General features: G+C 42.9%; 3 protein-coding genes across 3 annotated transcripts in view; 1 reads left to right on the forward strand and 2 right to left on the reverse strand.

The window, feature by feature from the left end:
* Positions 1–2,253: 2,253 nt before the first annotated feature.
* Positions 2,254–16,162, reverse strand: LOC123485569 (aftiphilin-like). Its single transcript, XM_045216555.1, has 10 exons — positions 16,016–16,162; positions 12,146–14,066; positions 11,282–11,445; positions 10,621–10,750; positions 10,229–10,285; positions 8,670–8,801; positions 7,236–7,296; positions 6,331–6,414; positions 5,497–5,620; positions 2,254–2,386 (listed from the first exon to the last, which is right to left on the reverse strand). The coding sequence occupies exons 2-10, from the start codon at positions 14,027–14,029 to the stop codon at positions 2,254–2,256; spliced, it is 2,769 nt and encodes a 922-aa protein (XP_045072490.1). The 5' UTR covers positions 14,030–14,066; positions 16,016–16,162.
* Positions 16,163–16,893: 731 nt separating this feature from the next.
* Positions 16,894–19,440, reverse strand: LOC121532639 (galectin-related protein-like). Its single transcript, XM_041838424.2, has 5 exons — positions 19,082–19,440; positions 18,467–18,556; positions 18,241–18,329; positions 17,623–17,809; positions 16,894–17,308 (listed from the first exon to the last, which is right to left on the reverse strand). The coding sequence occupies exons 1-5, from the start codon at positions 19,091–19,093 to the stop codon at positions 17,165–17,167; spliced, it is 522 nt and encodes a 173-aa protein (XP_041694358.2). The 5' UTR covers positions 19,094–19,440; the 3' UTR covers positions 16,894–17,164.
* The window catches only part of LOC123485571 (E3 ubiquitin-protein ligase pellino homolog 1-like), a 49,452-nt gene continuing 43,138 nt past the window's right edge, over positions 17,731–24,044 (forward strand). The window contains exon 1 of the mRNA XM_045216561.1: positions 17,731–17,835. The gene's annotated coding sequence lies outside the window, so the exon portion shown is untranslated. The remainder of the gene's footprint in view (positions 17,836–24,044) is intronic.

A 24,044-nucleotide genomic window follows, 5' to 3' on the forward strand; every position in this document is an offset into this window, starting at 1 on the left:
GAAACCGATGTAGTTTGAGGAGTGTGTGATTTCGTTAGTAGGGAAACGGAAGACTGTCCTCACCTCGATAGCCTCCTTGCCACACCACCTTTGTGTGGCTCAGCTGCTAAGCTACCTGGCCTCAGGGTACATACCTGTCCATGCTTACTCTTACTTGTACGTCTCTGTACACAGGTTATGGACATTTTGGGCAGTCTTGGACCCCTAGACATACCAAGCATTGGCTTTTCGGTAGTCTGATTAAACTACCTGTATAAAACAAGTTGAATGATTGTTTGCTGGTCAAGCTGGCTGGAGTCCTGGCCCCAAGTCCAGTGTGTTGTGTCCTCTTTGTAAGACCACACAGCTACCCATACTTCCCCTTTCAGCACTACTGTGACCAATGGCTATGAATTAAAACAGCATTTGAACATTGTTTCTCTAGGCCTGGTTTTAAATGAGGCCCACTCAATAGAGAAGAGTTTTAGGGAATTAAATACAAAATGCACAAAAGGCAAGTTTGTATGGATATGAATTAATTGTTCGTTCCCTGTTGGGAGGGAGTAATGGAGCATGAAGGGACCATTGAGCACTTTTTTCTCTTAAATTATTTCTAATTTCTTGTGTACACTAAAAGTAAATTTACACACTTAAAGTCTGAAAAGAACCCGGGCATGCATGTTAACCTTTTACAGGCTCTTCAAGTTATTCATTTTTTCCATAGGAATTTTCCCCATACATTTTACAGTCCATAGTTTTACTGTACATAGTCTAAAGCCACAGTGAACTATGATTACATCCATTTCATCTTTACAATGTGCAAAATCTTCCTGGGAACAGGTTGACAGTGGTACAACAAAACAAATCACAAAGAAATAGGTCGAGAATGACAGCAAAACTAAAAAAAAAGCACTTCATAAAGGTGTGTATAACCAGACACATGGAAGCAGAAATTGGTCCCTTATTCCTTTAATGTAGGCCGACCTTCACTCAGACCAGCTATACTGATATGATACTGATATAATCATTCCAACCTGTTAGTGGTTTAAACCAATAAAACATGATCCCCCTCTTTTTACCACCCCAACCCAAAACAGAAGAAAAAAAAAGAATTGAATTCAACACAAAACGCAGTTGTCTGTGACATACCGCCATTTTCATGGCTGTTGATGGACTGCACCGATGGGAGACATAAGAAAGACAAGCTACAGTTAAATCGGACTTAACGAACGAAGTATACATTAACAGCGCATTTTTTTGCCATGGGTTAAGAAATCAAGTTAAGGATAAAATCTAGGCCCTATGTAAAAGGACTAAAGAAAAAAACTAAGGCCATCAACACAACAGGGAAAAAAACATTCAGCTGGATTTTGCAGGCAGTGTGGTTTCAAGTCATTTATATATATATATATAATATTTGTTGTATAGTCAAACTGAGTGAACAAAACATTAGGAACACCTGCTCTTTCCATGACAGACTGACCAGGTGAAAGCTATGATCCCATATTGATGTCACTTGTTAAATCCACTTCAATTAGTGTAGATGAAGGGGAGGAGACATGTTAAAGGAGGATTTTTAAGCCTGGAGACAATTGAGACGGATTGTTTATATGTGTGCCAGCCAACTTGACAACTGTGGGAAGCATTGGAGTCAACATGGGCCAGCATCCCTGTGGAACGCTTTCGACACCTTGTAGAGTCCATGCCCCAACGAATTGAGGCTGTTCTGAGGGAAAAAGGAGGAGCAACTCAATATTAGGAAGGTGTTCCTAATGGTTTGAACACTCAGTGTATATCCCACTTCACTTTATTCGAGCCGCTTTGAAGAGGTTCAACCAGTGTTTCATTTCTCACAAAGACAAAAATTGACACGCCCACCACAATGAGAAACGTAAAACAACGCAATTTGTCCCTGATTATGTACACATTGATTCTCCTATTATAAACAAACGGGCCCTCTCTAGGACCTTGATCTATAAATTAAACAAACTATTTTAATATGTTCTCTTGTTCTATTGACAAAGCTCGCTTTACAGGCTTAGCCTAGTCCAGGTCTGACTAACCATTCTCCACTACAAGGACAATCAGTAAATGCTTCACTTGATTAAAAAAGATTACAACTGAAAATAACAAAAGCATAAAAAGGAGAAAATAACAAAACAATGATGGCATGGAAGCAAAATGATAACTTCATGATATAGTGATAGAATGACAGACAGTGTTAAGGAGGAGAAGGGCATTAATGGAGGGGGTGGTGGATCAGTCGGGTGTGGGTCAGGAGGAGCTGCCCAGGGGGCTGAGCGTGGTGGGGAATATCAGCACCTTGGCCTGCATGAAGGACAGGTCTGGTAGCCCTGCAATCACCTTCAACGCCTCCTCACTTAAGTTCTCCTCTTTCCGGGGCTTTCTGCAGAATCCGAGAGAAGGAGAGGGACACCATTTTTATTTGAGAATACACACACACGGGATGCATCCGAAATGGCACCATATTCCCTTTGTGGTGCACTACCTTTGACCAAGGTGCATAGGGAATAGGGTGCCATTTGGGACACATCCATTCATCCTTCACTAAATGAATGTGCCACAGTCAGATTCACATGGGCTTCGCCTCTTTCTCATGTCTCTTTCCTCGATTCCTTGTGCCCTCTTTCCTCACCTCCTTCTCAAGATGCATTGGAGAAGGTCAGAGGGGAGAAAAGGGGGACACGAGGAATCAAGGAAAGAGAATTGAGAAAGAGCCAAGATATAAGAGCCAAGATGTAAGAGCCAAGATGTAGCAAGCTACTACAGATGTGTTTATTTCGTTCCCATATACATCCTGGTCCTCTGTAGCTCAGCTGGTAGAGCACGGCGCTTGTAAAGCCAGGGTAGTGGGTTCGATCCCGGGACCACCCATACGTAAAAATGTATGCGCACATGACTGTAAGTCGCTTTGGATAAAGGCGTCTGCTAAATGGCATATTATTATTATTATTATTACATCCTGTCTGCATGCTGATGTAAGGGGCTCCACAGTGACATTGAAAATCCCTGTCTCCCTCTAATGGACCAACTGTTCCAAAGGGTCTACAAATAGAATGTGGTTAAAGTAATTCCAGCCATGCATGTCTATAAATACCAGTAGTTGTTTATGTCTGTTCGCAATTTAACTAAGTAACGTTTGACTTAAAAGTATTAGCTCTAACTGACGGCAAATATATGACCCTTATCCCCTTTATAGCATCATTGCTTACCCAATTACTGCACATTGATCTGGTACTCCCTGTATATAGCTCCATTCGTGTATTTTTTTTCCTCGTGTTACTATTTTATTTTTTGAACTCTAAATCGTTGGGAAGGGCTCGTAAGCAAACATTTCACTGTAAAGTCTGCACCAGTTGTATTCGGTGCATGTGACAAATACAATTTCATTTGATTTCATGTTTGGGAGCGAGATGTCTTTTTGCAAGGTTATCGTTTTTCTATTCTCATCACCAAGGGGCGCAATAATCAACTGATGCGTCAAATGGCATCCTATTCCCTTTATAGTGCAATTACTATTGGTCAAAGGTAGTGCACTATAAAGGGAATAAGGTGCCATTTACTAATTTTGCCATTTAGCAGACGTTTTTATCCAGAGCACTCTACAGGCATGTGCACAGATCGGGTATACCTGAGCCTGAGCACCTGCCCCTTTCGGTGGTGATATATATATATATTTTTTAAATTGTATATTTTGTGTTGGTTGAACCCACTGCCCCCAAAGTGTTGGTGACGACCCAAGTTCGCCACCTCATTTTAGGACTATAATTTCCTCCTCATATTGTGCAAATGTGTCTCCACACACCTAGGCCTAAGCTATTGATGGACTCAAGACAAGGTCATTTATTGATCTCAAATTCTCACTTTGTCAGGGTCAAAGTAGCCTGTATTTGATCATTTCTGTATTAAAAAAATATTCTGACACCAGTCATGTAAAATGATGTAGAATTGCATGAAATGTGTATAAAAAAGGACTAATTTCCAGACCCTAGGCTATAAAAATGGTTATGTGTGCAATTCTCTAAGTGTTATTATGTCTATGCCACTAGCAAATGGATGATATGCAGGCAATACTTTATCATAAAGGTAAAAAAAAAGATTAATGGCTCCGGTACTAGAGGTCCAGGTGACCCCGACTCACTTGTTTGCCACCTCCTGATTTACAAATAAGACTGAACACAGAGTAGACTAGAACAAAACTAAAATATCCACACAAACCACTAGCCAGCCAGCCAGCCATATATCATGAGTTAGAAGATTATTAAATATTAGGCTATATTATGAAGTTATTAAGAGATGAAGAAATCTGCTAACTAGCAGATTTACATCAAACTCCTCAAGATCAGCTGATAGCCGAATTTTCTCTTTCCCCATATCAATCATGTTTTTTTAGAAGCACTGTAAGAGCGGGTACATTTGTGATGAGTGGATGCAGAAATAAATAGGAATATGCTTAAATACAGAGATTATTTATGAACGAGATATGAATTATAAAATTATTTTGAGCACCCCCTGAAAGTCTGTGCATGGCGCATGCATACAATTTTGAGGTGCAGTAATAGATCAACCCTGGTCGAGGTGGCAGTAAATATACCAACCTGGCTTCGAGGTGCAGTAATAGACCAACCTGGTCGAGGTGCTGTAATAGACAACCTGGTCGAGGTGCTGTAATAGATCAACCCGGTCGAGGTGCTGTAATAGACCGAACCTGGTAGAGGTGCGAGTAATAGACCAACCTGGTGAGGTGCAGTAATAGACCAACCTGGTGAGGTGCAGCAATAGACCAACCTGGTCGAGGTGCAGTGAATATACCAACCCTGGTGAGGTGCAGTAATAGACCAACCTGGTCGAGGTGGTGTAATAGACCAACCTGGTCGAGGTGCTGTAATAGACCAACCTGGTCGAGGTGCAGTAATAGACAACCTGGAGTGAGTAAAGACCAACCGGTGAGGTGCAGTAATGGACAACCTTCGAGGCAGTAATAGAAAGGAGTGCAGTAATAGACCAACCGGTGAGGTGGAGTAATAGACCAACCTGGTGAGGTGCAGTAATAGACCAACCGGATGGAAAGACAACTGGAGGTGAGTAATAGACCAACCTGGTGAGGTGCAGTAATAGACCAACCTGGTGAGGTGAGAATATACCAACCTGGTGAGGTGCTGTAATAGACCAACCTGGTCGAGGTGCTGTAATAGACCAACCTGGTGAGGTGCAGTAATAGACCAACCCGGTGAGGTGTGTAGACTAACCAACCGGTCGAGTGCAGTAATAGACCAGAGGTGAGTAATATAAACGTGAGGCAGAATAGACCAACCTGGTCGAGGTGCTGTAATAGACCAACCTGGTCGAGGTGCTGTAATATACCAACCTGGTCGAGGAAATATAAACCGGTGAAAAGAAACGGTGAGGAGAAAGACCAACCGGTCGAGGTGCGTAATAGACCAACCGGTGAGGTGTGAATAGACCAACCTGGTCGAGGTGCTGTAATAGACCAACCTGGTGGAGGTGCTGGTCTTCTCCATAGTAGACATAAGGCGGGCGAAGGCGTCAGCCACACGGCTCCCAGAGCCACTGGGGTCCAGTTTAGCGGTGGTTAGCTCATAGAGCTCCGGGTCCACACCTAACCACACAAACACATTATATTGGATGCATCCCAAATAGGGAGCTATTCGAGACACATACACGGTCTACTATTCCACTCACAACAAGGGAGGTGGAGCACTTTATTACACTTAAGTGTAGCCAATTCCCAAATATGGGTAGATATTCTGATTCAGGGTTTGGTTCAGTTGGTATTATTAACACATAGAAAAAAGAAGACCTTGATTAAGTGAGATTAGTATCTAAGCAAAGACAAGAAGATATCTAAAACACATAGTAGTAGAAGAGAAAACTGTGAGCATGGCAGAGGCTCTTTCACAATCGTCATTCCTCGATTCCTCGCGTCATCCCTCCGTCCTGGCCTCTTTCCCAACACTCATTGGAGGAGAAGATCCAAGCTTCCTCCTCTCTGACCTCCCCCAGTGCATTTTGACAGAGAGGTGAGAGGACACGAGGAATCGGGGAAAGAATAAGGCCTTATCCCAAATGGACTCCTAGACCTCTACACCTTGTGAAGATCTCAGAGGATTCAATGGGTGTAAGCCATATATGGTAGTAGGTCCACCTTGCCTTCTGATTAGACAGGTGGAATGATCACTGTATCGTTTACCCCTATCCAATCCTCTACGGTCTCTGCATAGGGTGTAGGGGCAAACGGTCCATTTGGGATTCAGACAAATGTATGAAAAAGCGTCTGGCAGTCAGGGGGTTGGAGTTTCCTGTGCTGACCTGGGATGGAGGTGGAGCTGCTAGAGCCAGAGTCCTCCACGGGCCCAAAGAAATCGAGGTTGAGCAGAGACGAGCCTCCGCTCGCTTGACATTCAACATAGCGGACAGGCAGACCGAGGCGGCAGCGGGTTATAACACAGAGAAGAAGTCAGGAAAGAGACGCACTTAAAGACATGCAGCTGATCTGGTCATTATTATTAGTTACAAAGAAAGAGCACAGGGGTCGTGTTCAGTAGGCACGAAACGTTTGAAAAAAATTTGCTACGGAAAATTACGAGTTTCTTAAGTCCAGGTAGTCCCTCTGTTTTATTCCGTTTGATGCCTAATGAACATGACCCAGGGCAAGCTAACTGACGTAGCTGTGTTAATGAGAAAATATTGTGAGATTCTATCTACAGGTTAATGAAAAATCTGCGTTGACATTTTGAAGTATGAATGGCCATCATGGCTTTGTAGCATGAACCGTGCAGATCTTTTAGCTAAACTGCAAAATAATTGGATTTGTTGCTAACAACAAAGGCATAAGGAAAATACTTGATGAGATAAATATGTTTATGCATCTGGATTTGACAACTGAAATCAGAAATGGTCCAACATGGCAATGAAATACACAAAATCTTGGAACATGTGGATAAGAATTTTCTGTAATCTTATACTATAGTCCTTACAACAAAAACTCTGTCTAAAACTATAACATGTAATGACCAATGGTTGATGAAGTAAACATCAGATGATGTTGTCCAATGGAAGTTAATGGAAGACAACAGGCAAAAACAGGACTAGGCTGCTTGTGTGTTTGGACAAAACAGTTTGAGTGGTGGAAAAAAAAGAATAGCTTAGCTCTGGATAGAGCCAATGGGGACAACGGTTCATATCTCAGCAGGTGGTTTGGGGGAGGGACCTACCGTCCAGGGGGTTAGTAAGGCCACTGCTGCTCCAGTCAAACTGGACGGGCGGGAGCACGTCCTGGTGAGGAGGAACAAACAGGCTCAGAAGAGGGTGGAGACACTCAGTAAAAGCAACAATCTTTGTCAACAGGTGATTCGCCGGTGCAGGTGGTCAGGAAGCCTGCTAATGGACTGCTTCTACCACAGGAGGTTGGTGCCACCTTAATTGGGGAGGACGGGCTCGTGGTACTAGCTGGAGCGGAATCAGTGGAATGGTACCAAATACATCAAACACTTGGTTTGATGCCATTCCACTGGTGCCGTTCCAGTCATTAATATGAGCCGTCCTCCCCTCAGCAGCCTCCACTGGCGTCTACCCTTATAACAACTCAGCAGTCTAAGGGTGAGTTCCTACCAGACTACATAGCAGACCGATGCCATATCTTACAACGCCTGGATAGGTATTTAACATATCAGCTTACCACTTCATGGGCACGTTCCTCTGCCCAGGCTTTGCTGACGCCTGCCAAATATTACAACGCCTAGATAGGTATTTTAGGTATCAGCTAAGCAACATCATATGTTACAGCAATCTGTCAGTCGATGACACAGTCGAAGATGTGGCACAAAACCATTGGATGATGCATGCACCGTCTGAGCAGGGGAATGTAACCCATATGACAGAGCCATCTGATGCCCGGCTGCACAGTCGATGACGTGGCACGATACCATTGGTTGATGCAATGCCTGCGCATCTTGTGGGGCAGGAACTCAACCTTAGTATTCTCAGCCAAATCATTTGGCCAACTTATTTGAAAAGCACCTCAGGTTCTACATTAGACCAATTACCGTAGAACACATATATATATATAAACACACTCTCTCTATTGATTGTATACAGTTGTGACAATTGGCCTTACAGCCAATACAGCAGTGGAGGCTGGTGGGAGGAACTATAGGAGGACGGGCTCATTGTAATGGCTGGAATGGAATAAATGGAACAGAGTCAAACATGTGGTTTCAATATGTTTGACACGGCTCCATTTATTCCATTCCAGTCACAACAATGCGCCCATCCTCCTATAGCTCCTCCCACCAGCCTCCTCTGCAATACAGTACAGTATATACCTCCAGGGGTCTCCAAACCGGTTCCTGGAGAGCAACCCTCCTCTAGATTTTCGCTCCAACCCCAGTTGTAACTAACCTGGTTCTGCTGATCAACCAGCTAATTATTAGAATCAGGTGTGCTAGAGTAGGGTTGGAGTGAAAAGCTACAGGATGGTAGCTCTCCAGGATCAGGGTTGGAGAGCCCTGGTATATACTCATATGACTACTGATGAGAAGAAATGCATCTAAAAAGGCCTGAAATGAATCTAAAAGGCCTGAAAAAACATACAATTCAAAACACTGTGCCCCAAAAGGACCATAGTGATTCAATTTAGGAGTCCCAACCTGGGATGTGTCTGGTGAACTAGTGCTTATGATCTCTGCTGGGGCCACTGGAGGTGCTTGTTGTGCTATGGACGCGATCATCTCTGCCGCTGATATGGGTTTTACTGGCTCTTTGGTGGGTTCCAGCATGCCCTAGGTAACAGAGAGGCAGGGTTACATCCTAAACATACTAAATACTGGTATGTGTATAGAGTTGAAAAATTCTGGTTAAAACCTGGGAATTTTGGGAAGGTTCCCGGAATGTTGCAACCATATATTTGTAGGATATACAGTACCAGTCAACAGTTTGGACACACCTACTCATTCAAGGGTTTTTCTTTATTTTTACATTGTAGAATATATAGTGAAGACATCAAAACTATGAAATAACACATATGGAATCATGTAGTAACCAATAGTATTAAACAAATCAAAATATTCAAATAGCCTTGATGACAGCTTTGCACACCCTTGGCATTCTCTCAACCAGCTTCATGAGGTAGTCACCTGGAATGCATTTCAATTAACAGGTGTGCCTTCTTAAAAGTGAATTTGTGGAATTTCTTTCCTTCTTAATGCGTTTGAGCCAATCAGTTGTGCTGTGACAAGGTAGGGTGGGTATACAGAGGATAGCCCTATCTGGTAAAAGACCGAGTCCATATTATGTCAAGAACAGCTCAAATAAGCAAAGAGAAAACAACAATTCATCATTACTTTAAGACATGAAGGTCAGTCAATACGGAAAATGTCAAGAACTTTGAAAGGTTCTTCAAGTGCAGTCGCAAAAAACATCAAGCGCTATGATGAAACTGGCTCTCATGAGGACTGCCACAGGAATGGAAGACCCAGAGTTACCTCTGCTGCAGAGGATAAGTTCATTAGTTACCAGCCTCAGAAATTGCAGCCCAAATAAATGCTTCACAGAGTTCAAGTAACAGACACATCTCAACATCAACTGTTCAGAGGAGACTGTGTGAATCAGGCCTTTATGGTCGAATTGCTGCAAAAAATGACACCAATAAGAAGAAGAGACTTGCTTGGGCCAAGAAACATGAGCAATGGACATTAGACCGGTGGAAAGTGCTCAGCATAGTGGGAACTCCTTCAAGACTGTTGGAAAATAATTCCAGGTGAAGCTGGTTGAGAGAATGCCAAGAGTGTGCAAAGCTGTCATCAAGGCAAAGGGTGGCTACTTTGAAGAACCTCAAATATAAAATATATTTTGATTTGTTTAACACTTTTTTGGTTACTACATGATTCCATGTGTTATTTCATAGTTTTGATGTCTTCACTATTATTCTACAATGTAGAAAATAGTAAAAATAAAGAAAAACCCTGGAATGAGTAGGTGTGTCCAAACTTTTGACTGGTACTGTATGTGTCAGTGAAATTTTTTTTGCAACCAGTTGACAAAAATGTCACCCAATTTTTTTAAAATGTTATAACCCTTGAGTTCATTTGTCTCTTGGTCCATTTCTTCGAGAGGGGTAAAACAATTGAGGGAGCGAGTGGGTGGTTTGAAGGCCTAATCTTGAACTAGGGAGAGATCAATACATCCTTGCAGCCTATAGTTAACTCACCAGGCTGGCAGCATACATGGGAACTATCACTGGCTGCTTCTTCTGACCTGTGAACAGCTGTGGGGAAACACAGAACACATTTCACAATCATTCCTCCTCTCTCTGCTAAAAATAGTCTTATAAACAGCCTTATTCCATTAGACAGACGAGAAGTCAAAACATTCTCGCAATTCATCTGAAATACAATCACGGTTAGTGTTTCTTTCACAGAGCCTTTAATAAAAAAAAGGACAAGGTCACAGAAAGGGGGAGAATGGCATGTTCCAAATGGCACCCTATTCCCTATAGTGTGCACTACTGCTGACCAGAGCCCTATGGGCACTATATAGGGAATAGGGTGCCATTTGGGACACAGACAATGTGATGACTGGTGACCCAGCTGCAGAACTCACAATGTTTCTAATGTCGATGCCCAGGGAGCAGAGTAGTGTCTTGTTGCTGTGCGAGCCGCCCCACTGGTGCCGCAGGCCAAACGCCTCGTGGATGTCCAGCAGTTGCCTCCACAACACGTCCCCCACGACCCTGTAGCAACGGACAACGATGACAAAGCAAGAACGTTTTTTAAAAAACGTCATAGTAGTACGCAAAAATTCTTGACGTAGTATACAGACACAGTAACAGTATATTTTTGTTGTATAAAAAAAGAGAAAGCAGACCAAAAATGTGTTGACACCTGGTGAGTCTTTCTGTGTATTGATGAGATTGTGTGTAGTTATGGGATATTAGCCTAACTTTATAGTAAGGAGATTAAAAGTAGGGTCTGGATGATACTAGCATCGCAATACTCGTTAGCATCGTGGCAAGGAAACAAAACACGAAGCGGTTTAACTTCTTTAGGAAAACAGCCCTAATGTTGGAAACAAACGCCATTATGTTGTCATCCAGAGTCACATTTATTTATTTTCCTAGCTATAGCACACAATATTTTACATACAGCAGGTTTTTAAGGATCAAAGAGTTTGATTTGCTTCGTGTTTTCATTTTTGCCATGGAAGAAATATTGCAATACTGGTATCGTCCCAGCCCTAATTAAAAGGGGCACATTTCTCTCACCCATTGTCTGGCACACTGCTCTTCATTTCACGCACTTCCTGCTGTAACCTCACAGGAGGCTCCAGCAGGGTTTTGAGGGGGACCACCTCCTCCCCCACTTGCGGGGCAAGTGCTTCGGGGAACATTTCCTGAAAGAGCTTCTCCAGCCGACTGCACAGCACCGCCTGGTATAACAAACACATGATAACGACCAACATTGTTGAATAAGATACGGGTTGAATAAATATTCTGTTGTCACGTGTGGCAGCTGGCAGTTAGCCTGCATTGCTGTACAGGGGATGCACAATACAATAGACAGACAGCTCAAATATACATTTCTGTCTCGATGGACAATAAAGCTGTATTCTATCCTGTTCAACAATGACCGACGTGATTAAATCAACACATTTCAAATCCTCAATAAGTTGTAGTGCCTGACTCCAATAGCAAGGACAAGAAAGGGCATTGCTAAATGGTATGTCCTTGAAAAGGTGGAATTCCCTGCCTGGTCACATTCCTAAGGCAGGGCAGGTGTACGGCTCTCTACTACTCTAGTGATAAACGTCATGAGAGCGTCAGAATTCCCCTAAAAGTGTCATTGAGCATACTTTTCCTGGATAGTGCATTATAACAACATTCAATAGGGAACCTTTGATTAGTGTAAGAGGGGTTTTTAAACACCACTACCTTCCTGTCAAGTATGCTACATTTCTGAACGCTACAGAGGTGGTTCAGAAACACTCGCGTGATGAGTTATCTTGCCTGAGACTTGACAACTTGTATTGGCTCCCTGAGCCTTTAGCTCAGAAGCGTAATATGTGATTGTGGTGCGCAGGAGAACCGAGTTCAAACCCTGAGTGGTCAAACTTGCACAGAAAAACGTACCGGTTGACTGTCTCTCCTACTGATCTGATGGCTGCTGGGTGGAGGGGCTGCTACAGGTTCACTCTCCTGCCAGTCGTCTTCACCCGTTTCCAAAGGAGCAGCGGTGGTCGGCTCCTCTCCAAATGCAGCCCAGGAATCGCCCTCCCCTTGACCCTGTTCAGGCTCATCAAAGGCATTCCAACCAGCATCTGCATCAGGGTCGGCACCAGCAGGAGCTGAGCTAAAGTCGGCAAAACTGTCGCTGCCGGGAAAATCTGCAAACTTCCCCCCATCTTCGTCCTCAATTACCTTCCCACCACCAATGTGGCTGTTGGGGGCGTTGAAATCACCAAAGTCTTTGTCGTCTTCCACTAGTTCCTGTGTGAGTTCCTCTAGTTGCAACTCTGGCTGGTCAAAGTCAGCAAAGCCCTGTCCGCTAAAAGAGGCCACGTCCCCGAAGTCTCCAAAGTCACCAAAGTCTTCACCATCGTCGTCCTCCGGCAGTTGGCTGTGGTCAGCAGGCGTGGCCGTCTCCTCTTGGAGCGGCGGCGAGGGCACCGAGCCCGTCGTGCTGATGTCGCCGTACTCCTCAAGGGCGTCCGTGGACAGCGGTCGACCGAAAGACGTTTCAGTCTCTGTTTCTGTTTCGTTTCCGGACCCCAGCTTCTCGTCTGCTTGCTCACCATTCCCATCTTCATCGTCTGTATAGGGCAAAACCCTGTTTTCACTGACACCTGCCTCTTCTTCTGCCCCCTCCTCTTCCGACTGCTCCAAATCCACACCGTTTTGGGTGACCGGTTCGTCAACATAAAGTGCCTTGGAGGCAGAGTCCTCGCCACAAACCACCTCTTGGGTAGAGTCCTCAATACAAACTACCTTGGGGACAGAGTCCTCACTACAAACCTCCTCTGGGGCAGAATCCTCACTAATAACCACCTCAGGAGCAGAGTGCTCGTGTGCAAAGTCCGGGTCTACGTTCCTTTGTTCAGAGTTAGCAGTGTCTCTATGAAAGCCCCCGCCCCCGTTGCTCAAGCCTTCGTCAGTGTCTCGAGCCTCAGCAGGGTGCGATAGAGAATCAGAGCCAGCGATGTCATTGGATCCAGTTGTAATGTGAGTGTCCCTGACGTTGTCCTCTGAGCTGATTCCCTGCTCTACATTAGAGTGTTCCTGCTGCCTCTGTTGCTGGCAGGTGTCCTCTGCCAGCCGTTCGTCCCGGTTGGGATTGTTCTCGCTCGTGCGGTTTGTCACCTCGCTGGAGTGTCCTTGAACATCTGTGTTAGAAAAAGCTGAAAAATCTGCAAAGTCGTCCTCGGGGCTGCTGGGAGGGCAGTAGTCTGCACACTCTGTGGTGGTTCCTTTCTTTTTAGAGTGGATCGAATTCTGCGAAGATGGGCTTCCCTCGATTTCAAAAGTAGCAAAGCCGTTGGTCAGAACCTCCGCGACCCCACCGTTGCAATCAACGGGCTTGTCTATGTGGTCAGTCTGACCCCTCCCAGATATGTCCAGGGAGGTAGAATGATTATTGTCTCGAGTGTGGTCGGCAAGCTTTTTCAACTCCTCCACATTCACAGTTCTCTCCGAAGGACTGTCGTACTGGTAGCCACCCGGCACGACACCATTTGACTTGGAGTTGGAGCGCTCGACCACGGGACCCCTTCCCACGGGACCTGAGCTGAGGTTTGACAACCCAACCACCCCTCCATTGTTGAGGAGTTCGGGTGGTGAGGTGGCGGCCAAGGATGGGGTCTGGTTGAAGGTCGCTGGGGTGTCAAACTCAGTGAAGCTGGCGCTGGTCGGAACTCCAGAGAAGCCCCCAAAGTCCCCAAACTCGTCGTCCTCTTCCTCAGCTCCGTCCTCCATTGGGGGTGGGGAGGAGGAGTACATGCGGATCACGTCCGGCTCCATGGTCCTGAAGCAGTCACACTATGCCTTGAGGTTACACCTATGGAGGGGAAAGACACTAGTCAGTGTGACCAAACAATGAAGGGTGCATAAATGCAAGAATTTACACCATTTCCCTCTTAAAAACAGATTTCTGAGGACTAAAAGGTCAGAATTTACAAAACATCAACGTGTTAGCCTACAGACCTAGAAGCGGTCTCTGGTGGAGTCTAGGATCTAGGCTGTTTTCTTTGTCTGGTGTGTTGCTTCAGCCTTAACCCAAATTAAATTACCAAAGCTCTCCAGGCTAAGAGTGGACAGATTGTTTTCAAATTGACAGTAATTAAGTGATAATGGCGAAGTGGTGTTGTGATGTAGAAAAGGCCAGAAAGGCAATGTTGACACTCATTTCTTATGACCCACCTAAATAGTAGCAAATGAGAACTGAAAATGAGCTACACTTTCTTTTATCAGTACAAATATCATTTGTGTTTATTTAAACTAGCCTAATTACTTCAACCAATTAACTTTGTACCCAATTTGTGTTTGCATGGACCTAAGGGTTGTGTGTGTGTAGTATTTGTATATTGACATAGGCCTGTCAAGATATGTAGAATGCCTCCTTTTGAAATATTAGACTTAGATCATAGGCCTAGGCATGTTGTGCCTCCACGTGTGATCCATTTCCTTGACAATTTCGATTTCATCACTAAACCAGACATAGGGCATAGACATTTTTGGATGCTCAAGGCTGAACTTGCACAATGCACTCTTAAGCCTAAATTGTGCTTTACTCGCATCCAGACTAGAGCGGTGAAAGTACAGTTCTGAGTCAAAACTGGACACAAATCTGGACACAATGTTTTAGAACAGAAAATTAATGCCCATGAGGCCTTGAGTATATATCCTAGGCCTAGAATGTCTTGACATAAAACCTTGGAAAGCATTTGAAAATTTGTTAAATCTCTAGGCTACTTGAAGTGGCGTCTGATACTGTCTAAGAAAGCAAGATGGCATTAAATACAAATTAGCTGATGATAGCTATTGTATTGGCTATTCACAACAAATAACACTGCCTATTCCTGTTTTATGGGCTCTATGATTGCATGATATGGTATGTGGAATGAATGTTTATGATTCAACATATTATAATGCAACATTATATGTTTATAATGCAACATTAATCTGTTTATAACACAACATTGTTAACTAATTGACACATCAGAAACAGGTGTCCTCCTACCCCCTGTCCTGTCCAGCTAGTTAGTCATTCACCATTTTTTCACCAAATTAGACTGTCTGTCAACAAGCCTAAAACTGACAGGTGATGACAAACCACTATCTGGAAACCTCTGGGTAAACAAAACAAAGATCATCACTCAACCCTCCCTATAATCATTTGTTGCCGATTATCGACTTAACCCAAGCAAGTTAGTTAGCTAGCCAAATAGCTAACGTCAACCAGATAGTTAACTAGCTAGCTAGCTGAATAAATCATTTTGATTATACTAACTAACAGCTAAATTACCATACGTGCCAGCCAGGCTTAGGCTAGATTGGAAAACAGGCCATAGCTGGCATACACCTTGCTCTCCATCAGATGGGGAGGGCAGGGGGATAGCTAGCTAGCTGGCTGGCTGTTAGCCTTGATACGTAGCCAGTGTAGCTAGCTACCACTAGCCAGCACAAATGTCGTAGCTAGCAATCTAATAACAACAACCTGGTAGCCTATGCGAATGAATAGCTAGCTAGCAGTAGGCTAAATTATTATGAAAATATATTTCTACATAGATTCGATATCGAGGGCAGAAGTGACAAAGTAACTAGCTAGCTTTGTAGGTAGTTGTGATGCTTGCTAATGCACTGACATTTGTAGCTAACTGTTAGCTAGCTATCAAGTTGTCCTCCCATCTCTCGCTAGCTTGCTTGCTTGCTTGCTTGCGTTAGCTAGTCTCATTGTATCCTGTATCCGGGTTGGATGGCAGTGTACCAATAAACATTTCGGCATACCTTAAGATCTTCACCATTCATTCCCATGGTTCAGATGTAGTGGACACTTGTCAGACTTAAAACAAGACAGCAAGGTGGTTTCGCTCTGACAGAGACAACTAGCTAAGGTTGAGTCAGCCGGTTATGATGATGATCCGACTTTGGCCCCTTCTCTCTCCGAATATTACCCAGCATGCAACAAGAGCTTTTGGTTTTCCCACTGCTTTGGAAGCAGATCATAGACTACATGGACAAGTGGAGAATAGTCTGCATCCAAAATACATCTGCACTGGCTGTAGTAATACTGAGTAGTAGTCACTGGTGAGAAAAGTACCCAATTCTCATACTTGAGTAAAGGTAAAGAAGATACCTTAATAGAAAATGACTCAAGTAAAAGTGAAAGTCAGATCATAGGCAGTAGGGATGACCAGGGATGTTCTCTTGATTAATGTGTGAATTGGACCATTTTCCTGTCCTGCTAAGCATTCGAAATGTAACGAGTACTTTTGGGTGTCAGGGAAAATGTATGGAGTAAAATGTAAGTACATTATTTTCTTTACGAATGTACTGAAGTAAAAGTAAAAGTTGTCAAAAATATGAATAGTAAAGTAAAGTACAGATACCCAAAAAAACGACTTAAGTAGTACTTTACAGTATTTTTACTTAAGTACTTTACACCACTGGTAGTAGTATTTTGTAGTATACTGAATGTAATGTATGTTGTATTATTCCCCTACACAGCAAGCTGACCCAAAGCTGTGTAGAGGTAATGGAAAAGTATATTCCCAGAAGAAACATTATTTTTGTATTATCATGCAGAAGGACAGCACCCACGGCAGGGCACTGTCCTGAGAATCTCAAGATCTCTGATCAATTAAAGTTTTATTTTTATCCTGGAAGCCTTTTTATTTCATGACCATCTCAAACCAACAGCACTCAATACCATGAAACAAAAAATAAATCACAACTAAGAGAAATAGGTAGGCCACATCCTATCGAAAATCCGAAGACAGAACATTGCTTTGCAATCGATTTTGTCAGTTAAGGCTCAAAGAGGCTAAGACATTGCTTTCAAGCCGATGTCCACATTATTGCTAAGTGTGAGGATTGCGGCAGGCAAGGTTCCATTACCACTTCCGTAAGGTGCATCCTACATAGTCCTTCTTCCTTCTATCCGAGTTTGGTAATGGTCAGACTACCATTAATCCTTAATGTGTCAATATCCAGTAAGCATCGCACCCGGTGGTAAAAATCAAAGAGCTGGTGTCCATCCACAAATACACGGAAACGCAGTAGTTCACAATGGATCTCGATCTGGGGAAGAAACAACGGGAGGGGAGGAAGTTCAACCATATTGTTGTATTGTGAGTCTTAAATCATGTGATACCTTCTTGAACCTGAATGATACCTGACACTTTATTTCAGAGTTCTCAAAACGTGCTTAATCCTATGAAACAATATTAAATGTATCTGTTTATTCCTATGTAAACCTAACCCTATGCTATAATCACATTAGAACCTATATTATAATCATAACCCTATGCTATAAATTGCAGGATTCAGTGACACTATCAAAGGGTGGAGTACAAAGATGAGCCACTGAGAAGAAATGAAGATCCTCCACATACCCGGAAAGGTTGATCCTCGATGAAGGGGAAGTAGGGGATGGGCTTCTCAGCGTCGCCCCAGATACCTGAGACACAGGCCTTGCGTAGGAACTGGCGGTCCTCGAACCTGGCACAGAGCTCCAGTGCCACGTCAATGGGAGGAGCCTCCTCCACTGTGCCACACCCACAGGCCAGACTGATATCAAAGCTGGGTAACCACAAAGACCAAAAAAGGTAAGTGTGTTAGAAAAGGTAGTCTACGTCTGTTATATATTTTGTGTTTCATTGTTTACATCTACGGTACTTACTGACCTTGTACAAAGTGGATTACAATCCTGACATTGACACTTCCATCCTCCCAACTTCTGTGGCATTTTCCCACTCCACATGGCAATAGAATTCCAATACAACTTAGAGCAGGTTTTTCTAAGGTACTGTATGTAAGCCACACTACAATATTATTTGTAGCTGAGCTAACTGGTATCTGATAAAGGATAGTCATGCTCGACGTCCCAAATGGAAACCTTTTCCCTTTATAGTGCACAACTTTTGACCAGGACTCTGGTCAAAAGTAGTGCACTGTATAGGGAAAAAGGTGCCATTTGGTATGCAGACATGATGTGGGTGTGTCCAATGTACCTGTCAGGCTCAGGATTCACTATCCCCATCACAATGATCTTCTTTCCAGGCCTCATCCCACCTCTGATACGACCACTGAATGGAACTGACTGAGAACAAAGTACCATACATTTTCTTCACATATCCAGAAGTCATGTTGAACATACACTCATGTACAAAAAAAACTAAAATGTTCTTCAGAATAGGGTTCATATTGGTAAGTTAATCAAAATAACATAAAGCTTACCAGTCTTCGCACAACCTCTTGGTCAAGGGAGATTGGACTGCATTTATTTCTATCAGATTTGTTAGGATGGTCACCAGTAGCCACAGTTCTCTTCAGAAACGGAAGAACACAAAATACATGTTTTACATGTTTTCAACAGTAGTCTGTATGCTTCAAGCAAACATAGAACACTGCTCAGTTTTCAAGAAAATTGCACTTTACATGAAAATTATAGAGCATAGCCTAGATTGGTATAAAAACACGTATTGCCTTAATGCAATTAATAAATAACACAGTGCACATTGAGGGCGCCATAATAAATTGATGCTGCATGATGTCGACAAGACTGACGTCCGTGTGTGCGTGCCTCGTATGATCAGCACTTGCTGAAAAATTACAGCAGATGGAGTTAAACTCGAGTCTACATTCCATTGAGGATTAGTGATAAAGTAGCCTATTAGTAGCACTTGAGCGACTTTTACTCCAGTCAACGTAGCCTACCTTGTTGAGGAATTTAGATATTATATTCTATGTAAATTAATCTATTCCTTTTTCCCAAAGGTCTGTATCTAGTAGTCCTAGCCTATGCTGCACATTTTTGGAATAAATTAAAACATATTTCTCATATTCACTTACCAGTTCTGCCATCTTGACCAAATTGAGAAAAAAAATGGATCAGCTGAGCTGAAATGTGCTCTGTCGGTCGCACCAACGTGATACCCACAGCAGAAGTGACCTGACAGGTAGGCTATAGCCGGGACCGTGATGTTGGAATTTGCTAAAAAATCTATGCATGCGGTTATCGCGAACGACGACCTCCTATCCTCCGACTTGCTTAGTTTCTGAGCTGAATGCTGCTGACGAAGTCAAAATCTTTTAATCCCCGTCTAGTCCTGGTTTACTATAATCAGAAAGCTTTGTTTTCTCTTTTCTATCCTCCATCTCTCCTTCAATTATAGTGGGATAGAATGGGGCAGTGCCCTTTAAAAAAGTAAACAGGCTAGCTGCTAGCCTACAAAATATTTATTTCAAAATGCGTTCAGTTATATCTACCTTACGTTTATTATGCCTTATTATAAGGGCCTATTAATATATCTATTTTTTTAACAAAAGTGGGAACAACACTTTTTATTCAGTGGAAACAAATGGATAAAAAACAACATATTGTAAAAATGGATTTAGAAATCAGTCTAGGACCACAATGCAATATAATAAATAAATAAATATGTCCCTGGATGGCATCTGGAAGGTGGGCCACACCCTGGTCCTCAGCCTGGCTCTTCTGGCCGCTGATCTACTCCTCTTCCATCTCAGAGTCCCCCTCAGGGAGAGACAGTGTTCTGGCTCATGGACGAGGTGGAGGACAGAGCCATATATTTCCATAAACGGCTCTCTTGGACAAAGCACCTCTCCTCTGGGGTGGGATTCTGCAGCACAGGGCTACGTGAACGGGCCTTCTCCATGTCTCTCCACATGCTGGAGGCTCTCCTCTGCTCAGGGGGTGAAGGAGGCATGATCTGCCACAGGAAGTAAGGCCATAATGTCTCTGCTGAGTACGCCTGTGTCCGAAATGAAGAGCGGCAGTGTTAGAAATGCATCCTTTGGTTTATTGTGAGTTTCACCAAAATTGAGAAACCAGGTTATCTATTGTACATGGTTATTTGGAGACACCTGGCCAGCGTCACACCTGTATCTCATCGAAGGACATCCATGGTTTCTGGGGGTAGTAGGGTTGAGACTTCCAAGAGTCAACAGGATCAATGGTCAAAACAAGAATGGGGCTGTCTGGTTTGCTTAATATAAGGAATTTGAAATGATTTATACTTTTACTTTTACTTTTGATACTTACGTATATTTTAGCAATTACATTTACTTTTGATACTTAAGTATACTGAACAAAAATATAAATGCAACATGTAACAGTTTCAATGATTTGACTGAGTTACAGTTCATATATGGAAATCAGTCAATTTAAATAAATAAATGAGGCCCTAATCTATGGATTTCACATGACTGGGCAGGGGCGCAGCCATGGGTGGGCCTGGGAGGGCATAAGCCCACCCACTTGGCAGCCAGACCCACCCACTGGGGAGTCAGGCCCAGCCAATCAGAATGAGTTTTTCCCCACAAAAGGGCTTTATTACAGACAGAAATACTCCTCAGCACCCCTCCGCCTTCCCCGCCTCAGACAATCCCGCAGGTGAAGAAGCCAGATGTGGAGGTCCTGGGCTGGCATGGTTACGCATGGTCTGCAATTGTGAGACCGGTTAGACGTATTGCCAAATTCTCTAAAACGACGTTGGAGGTGGCTTATGGTAGAGAAATTAACATTCAATTCCCTGGCAACAGCTCTAGTGGACATTCCTGCAGTCAGCATGCCAATTGCACACTCCCTCAAAACTTGAAACATCTGTGGCATTGTGTTGTGTGACAAAACTGCACATTTTAGAGTGGCATTTTATTGTCCCCAGCACAAGGTGCACCTGTATAATGATCATGCTGTTTAATCAGCTTCTTGATATGCCACACCTGTCAGGTGGATGGATTATCTTGACAAAGGATAAATGTTCACCATCAGAGATGTAAACACATCTGTGCACAGAATTTGAGAGAAATAAGCTTTTTGTGCGTATGGACATTTCTGTGATCTTTTATTTCAGCTCATGAAACATGGGACCAACACTTTACATGTTGCGTTTATATTTTTGTTCAGTATACTCTATGTTTAAAACCAAATACTTTTAGACTTTTACTCAAGTAATATTTTACTAGGTGACTTTCACTTTTACTTGAGTAATTTTCTATTAAGGTATCTTTACTTTTACTCAAGTATGACAATTGGGTACTTTTTCCACCACTGCCTAAATTAAAATGCTAAATGCAATGGCCTTCTAGGGTGCTGCAATGGACATTTCACTTCTTAAAAGTTTCCTCAATGACAGAAACCTCAAAAAGTACAGTACCATAGCCTATTACTGTCTGCAATAATATTCTAATAAAGAAATACAAGGACTGTCTTTTGTTCCTTTGTATGACGCATCTTTATCTGAGTAATTTATAGGCACAATCTGTTTCAAATGAAATCATGTACTCTATACACTGATTGTACAAAACATTATGAACACCTTCCTAATATTGACTTGCAACCTTTTTTGCCCTCAGAACAGCCTCAATTTGTCGGGGCATGGACTCTACGAGGTGTCGAAAGCGTTCAACAGGGATGCTGGCCCATATTGACCCCAATGCTTCCCACAGTTGTGTCAAGTTGTCTGGATGTCCTTTGGGTGGTGGACCATTCTTGATACACACGGGAAACTGATGAGCTTGAAAAACCCAGTAGCGTTGCAGTTCTTGACACACTCAAACCGGTGCACCTGGCACCTACTACCATACCCTGTTCAAAGTCACTTAAATATTTTGTCTTGCCCATTCACCCTCTGAATGGCACACATACACAATCCACGTCTCAATTGTCTCAAGGCTTAAAGACCCTCACTGTCATCTACACTGATTGAAGTGGATTTAAAAAGTGACATCAATAAGGGATCATAGCTTTCACCTGGATTCACCAGGTCAGTCTATGTCATGGAAAGAGCAGTTGTTCCTAATATTTTGTACACTCAGTGTATATACCCAACATATGTCCATGTATTTACAAAATGAACACTAGATGGCACAACAAGTGTCCGTCTGATGTCTGGGTTCACACACGGAGCCCATGAATCATGTACTTACTGTATGTGCATTTGTTTGCACCTCAACTGATCCTGTTCAGTCCAAGAAATGCGACCACTCCATGTGACGTAACTTTTGGAGTTGTAACAATTAAGGGTTGGTCTCTAATGGAATAGCACACCAATCAGGCATTGCACAGATATATGGACACAAGACAGATAGACAAAAATCCACTATTCGCTCTTGTAATGATCTTATTTGATACACTACCACTACAACTGCTACCCACACCCACCCTTTTTCTCCTCACAGCACGTTGTCCACGGTCTCTGGTCCCACAGTGACCTTGAACCTGCCATGTCATCGTTGCCACGCTCTGAGAACATATCCGATTACACTAGCACCTGGCCGGTAGAGAGAGAGATGGAAAGATACGGAGAAAGAGGAGGGATGTAGAAGAGAATAAGATTTTTTTTAAAGAATAAGAGAACTTTGAGAAAACATCTGGATGAAAAGTGATATTATTGAGATATTCCCAACATTTTACCTATATAGCCCTTTGGTTCTTTGTCAAATAAAATGGAATTCATTTTCTGAGAATTATGTAAAAACTATCATTGTACATGTAGTGATGATATTACTGTTATAGGTTGTGATGTTTTTACAGTTATTGCTAGGTAATAGGAATACAGTGTATTGCATTTATTACACTGTTTGACACATTTCTTAAGGCAAATGCCTACAGACCGCCTTGTTCTTGTCTGGTAAAATTGAGTGTTGGGAACATTATTGTAACCTCCCTATCCAACAATGAAATGAGTGTTAGAGGAAAAACAGAAGGTATTGGAAATCCAGAAAAGATAATCAAACCTAAGTGTCATTCAGTTTATATACAATACAGACACTTATTCACACACCACAGCCAACCATGATTCAGCTATCGTCACCTACATATTAAAGCTCCAACCCACACACACACCCTCATGAAGAGGTTATTGAGAGGGCAGGCATTGATTCATTGGCAATGACAATGCAGAAACCGACGCTCAGGCTTATCTATTGTGTCTCAGCTTGTCATCTCCCACCCCTATTCACTCAACTGTTTCATTTAGAATGGACTGCAGTAGTGAATTCAGAGACACTTATTTCACCTCATTTTACATATACTGTTATTATATACATGTGCTGCTATTACCTATATGTGCTCAAGCACAAGGATAAGTTATTTATCCTGGTTTCTCTCTCTTGCTTTCTCTCTCTCTCTCAAATGCACACACACACACACGTGCGCACCTGCACACACACACACACACTTTTTGGGGTCTGACCAACAATTGATTTCCATTCAAAATTCTAATTTTCCTTACCCCTAACCCTACACCTTTACCCTAACCCTAACTCCTAACCCTAAACCTAACCCCTAACCCTAAACCTAATATTTACCCTAATTCTAACCCTAAACCCTAACCCCTAAGCCTAAAATAGCCTTTTTCCTTGTGAGGACTGGCCAAATGTCCTCACTTGCCAAATGTCCCCCCCCCCATACACACACACATATAAGAATCCAGAGAAGAAGACTTCTGGGTCTTCCAAGATTGTGGTATTTAAAACACTACTGTAAACATATCAGTGTTCATGGTTACAGTCTCCATGACTGCAGCTTACAGGTCAGGCGTACAAACGTTTAGTGGTTTGGAAACGTAATATTTGCTAGTATTAGCGCAACATTTGCTGCACCCTGTGCTCCTACTGAACTTTCATGAACCGAACGCAGCGTTGTTGCTATGTTGATGTGTGTTTCATTACTGGAGGGAAAAAATGGCCCTCAGATTTTCGGCAGTATGGTGTGAAGAGCTCTTTGAAAGTGTGGGACAAATGCCAGATATTGAAGCAGGAATACATTAAATATGTCTGTGCAAAGACA

Source organism: Coregonus clupeaformis, unplaced genomic scaffold, assembly GCF_020615455.1.
Source record: "Coregonus clupeaformis isolate EN_2021a unplaced genomic scaffold, ASM2061545v1 scaf0739, whole genome shotgun sequence".
Lineage (NCBI taxonomy): Eukaryota > Metazoa > Chordata > Actinopteri > Salmoniformes > Salmonidae > Coregonus > Coregonus clupeaformis.

What these genes read in the sequence shown, in the direction of transcription:
- LOC121532639 (XM_041838424.2), bottom strand. An exon ending in GTGAATCCTGAGCCTGACAG is followed by an intron (nt 17,810 to 18,240) that starts GTACATTGGACA and finishes GTGGTTACCCAG; the next exon opens with CTTTGATATCAGTCTGGCCT. An exon ending in TCGAGGATCAACCTTTCCGG is followed by an intron (nt 17,309 to 17,622) that starts GTATGTGGAGGA and finishes TTTCTTCCCCAG; the next exon opens with ATCGAGATCCATTGTGAACT.
- LOC123485569 (XM_045216555.1), bottom strand. Translation starts at nt 14,029, where the DNA reads ATGGAGCCGGACGTGATCCGCATGTACTCCTCCTCCCCACCCCCAATG. An exon ending in GTAGGAGAGACAGTCAACCG is followed by an intron (nt 11,446 to 12,145) that starts GTACGTTTTTCT and finishes TTGTTATACCAG; the next exon opens with GCGGTGCTGTGCAGTCGGCT. An exon ending in AAGACCAGCACCTCCACCAG is followed by an intron (nt 2,387 to 5,496) that starts GTTGGTCTATTA and finishes CGGATTCTGCAG; the next exon opens with AAAGCCCCGGAAAGAGGAGA.